Source organism: Propithecus coquereli, unplaced genomic scaffold (assembly GCF_000956105.1).
Source record: "Propithecus coquereli isolate 6110/MARCELLA unplaced genomic scaffold, Pcoq_1.0 Scaffold6, whole genome shotgun sequence".
In the NCBI taxonomy this organism is placed as follows: Eukaryota; Metazoa; Chordata; class Mammalia; order Primates; family Indriidae; genus Propithecus; species Propithecus coquereli.
The window spans coordinates 8255840-8258980 of NW_012151951.1; the positions used below are offsets into that span (position 1 = coordinate 8255840).

The window sequence follows — 3141 nt, forward strand, 5'->3', positions numbered from 1 at the left end:
ATATGAGCTTGGAAATAACTTGCCTATACAGTTAACAGGTTCCTCAACTTTTCTTGGTTTATTAATGCTACATTGTTCAGCTATACAATACTCTGCCTCAAAGAAAATCACCTAAAATACAAATTACATCACAAATCCTAGTTACACCACACATTAAGAGTATTTCTTTTCTCCTTAAAAGAAGTACTTCCTGTGCAAGAAATACTCCTCAATTTTAAATCCCCAAATGAGAGAATCACTAGTGTCTCAAACATTTTTTACAAAGAAAAGCAACTCACCTATTCGAAGAGTATTTCCTTGCAAAATGACTCTGGTAGAGACAGTCACATAAATCTACATTTTGTTCAGTTCTTCATTATTTCATCAGACAAAAACAACCCCAGGTAAAAGCTGGAAGTAAAAAACCTTCCATCCACCCAAGAGGGGAGGACAGTGCTTTGCTAAGTCCCAGAGCCTCATCACACGCCCCACCAGCTGCTTGCTGGCTCTTGTTTTTCAGTGACAGTGACCTCCAACACCTTTTATTTAGTGCTGCAACGCACTCTTAAACCTGACGGCACAGGGAACACATCACGTGCCAAGCCAACACCTTAAGAGGGTGGGAAGCTTTGCAACCAGGAAGACGTGCCAAAAATATTCAGCAGTCAGCTCAATGGCACATAAGCACAGCCTTGCTTGTTTTTCACAAAACAATCCAATAACACAATGAGTCAAGTGAACTGATTTATACAGTTCTAAACCGGGAACCATCTGGACCTATGTCTCCACTGCTCCAAAAGCTTCTCCTCTCTCACCTTATATTTAAATTCTGAGCAACCATAAGGGAACAGCTACCCTCAATATTTCTAGTAGCAACAATACATTTTCCTCTTCTGTTTTAAAATTCTATTTTCTCTACTCTCTTTGCTCATCTCATATTTACTCTCGTCTAGTCTTTATACCCCAACTCTGGTTATGACCAGGACACACATACTCCCTAAAGGAGGAGTAGTTTTGATTTAGTTATCTCTTTCCGGCCAAGACATAGACCAGGCTCTTGAAGCAGTGGAAAAACCGTCAATTTCCCATTGTTTAACCATCATTCACCAAATGCACCACCCAGCAGTTCGTTAGAAGTTGGATTTCAGGTGAGCCAAGTTTCATGGTCTCATAAGAATTTTGTCATTGTGTGAGCTAAGTCCTGTTTCCTTTGTTACTATCTGAATTGAAACTCTAAGAACAAACATTAAACATTCTGGACACAAAACAGGCTGCTGGCCTCTGATATCAGCTAACTAGTGGGCTGTCACATGATCTGAGTTTAACTCACCCTTTCTGTCCCTGCGACTGAAGCTTTAAAGTCTCCTTTCCAGATTTCCTGAATGAGAAGAGGGAAGCGAATGATGATCTGAAGCTCGGCCGTGAAGGAACAGATGTTGGTTTTTTTTGATTAGTTAAATTTTTAGATCTTGATGTTTGTAATTCTATTGGATCTAAAAAAAAATTGTAAAAATTTTGCGTCATTAAAGTATTTCCAAGCAAACATACTTGAAAGAACGAAGCCTTCGCTCTTGTTTCCCTCTCTCCCTCTATGCGTTCTAGAAACGGAGCAGGCATCCTCACATGAAGACCTCAGGATTTAAGTGGAGTCAGAGCCTTCTCTCAGAGTCCTGTGCCTCCGATGTTCCCCTGGGTAGAGAAAATCCTCCCAGGTATTATAGTAGGGAGTCTTTAAGTATGTACTGTGGCTCAAAGCTCTGTACCATGTCCCTCCTCTCACTCTAGCTGTGTCAATCTTTTCAACATGTCATCCCCATGGCTGTCCCAAACCCAAGCTAGGAAGTCAGGGACCTCATCCAATTCTCATGTTGCTTGACCACTCTGTCCTTCAGAAATCATGGCGACAGGTATCACTACATAACTTTTATGTCAAAGAAAGTAAAGGAAAAGAAAATTAAGCCATTTAGGCTTTTCTTATTCCTTTCCAAAATCTATCTCTGTGCGTATGTATTTGCTACATATATGATATTATATGTGTGTTTGCATGTAACATTTACAGGCTGAGCAACCCAAATCCAATAATTCAAAATCCATAGCGCTCCAAAATCCAAAACTTTTTGAGCACCAACAATGATGCTCAATAGAAATGCTCAATGGAGCATTTCAGATTTTGGATTTTCAAATTTGGGATGCTCAATTGGTAAGTATATATAATGCAAATATTCCAGAATCCAAAAAGAGCCAAAATCTACAAGTATTTCAGATAAGTGATAGTCAACCTTGTTATGTATAATATACATGTATAGACAATATATAGTTTTGTACTTGAGTGTTAAAAATTCAAAGGCAACATCAACATATACAAAGTCCATAATACCTTAACACTTTTGGACATGCTGACTTTATAAATATTAGAAGAATTTAGGGTAAGGGAAAAGTCCCCATGGTATATATGTGGTTGATCTAAAAATAAACTGTCTTTTTAGATAGATTTGTTTATTGTGGGAGTTATAAGATATTATCAATATAAGTTTAGAAATAGTATTACATGTTTTAAGACGTTACTAATGTTAGTAACATATGCAAGAGCAATCAGTGTGATTCTGTATCAGTAAAAAGATACTTTATACTATTTTAGTACTTTATAATTTCTAATGCACTTTCACAATAGTCCTGTGAAAGCAGGTTTTAGTATCTTCCTTTATAGACTAAAAAAAATAATTGGTGAAGTTAAGTACATGCTGGTGGTCACATGGTTAGAATACGCATAGAAGGTGTTTATTAGAACTCATTTACGGAGTTTAACAAAGTACTACAAGGGGGACGGCCCCTCTGCTACCTTCCCTCCCCCTTCCTTCAGCCTCCTCTGATTCTCCCCTCCCTCAACCCACTCCCTTCTCTGCTTCCTCCTCCTTCATCATCATCCCATTTATTTAAGTGCTTACTGTGTTCCAGCTTAATACTTTCTACACGTAATTTTACTTGATTCTTACAACCATTCTATGAGGTAGGTATTATACCCATTTAAACATGATAAAATTGAGGTTTATAGAGAATGAATAACTTGGGTACATCACGTGGATAGAGACAGAATGGAGAACTGAATCCAGGCTTTTCTTTTTTAACATCAATGGCTGTGTTCCTAACCACTATACCATCTTG

At 38.0% G+C, this 3141-nt stretch overlaps 1 protein-coding gene across 1 annotated transcript in view; it reads right to left on the reverse strand.

Annotated features, from left to right (window-relative positions):
* EXPH5 (exophilin 5) overlaps positions 1–3141 on the reverse strand; it is an 83319-nt gene that overhangs the window by 33703 nt on the left and 46475 nt on the right. The window contains exon 3 of the mRNA XM_012659130.1: positions 1310–1472. Coding sequence (XP_012514584.1) covers positions 1310–1472 — 163 coding nt within the window. The remainder of the gene's footprint in view (positions 1–1309; positions 1473–3141) is intronic.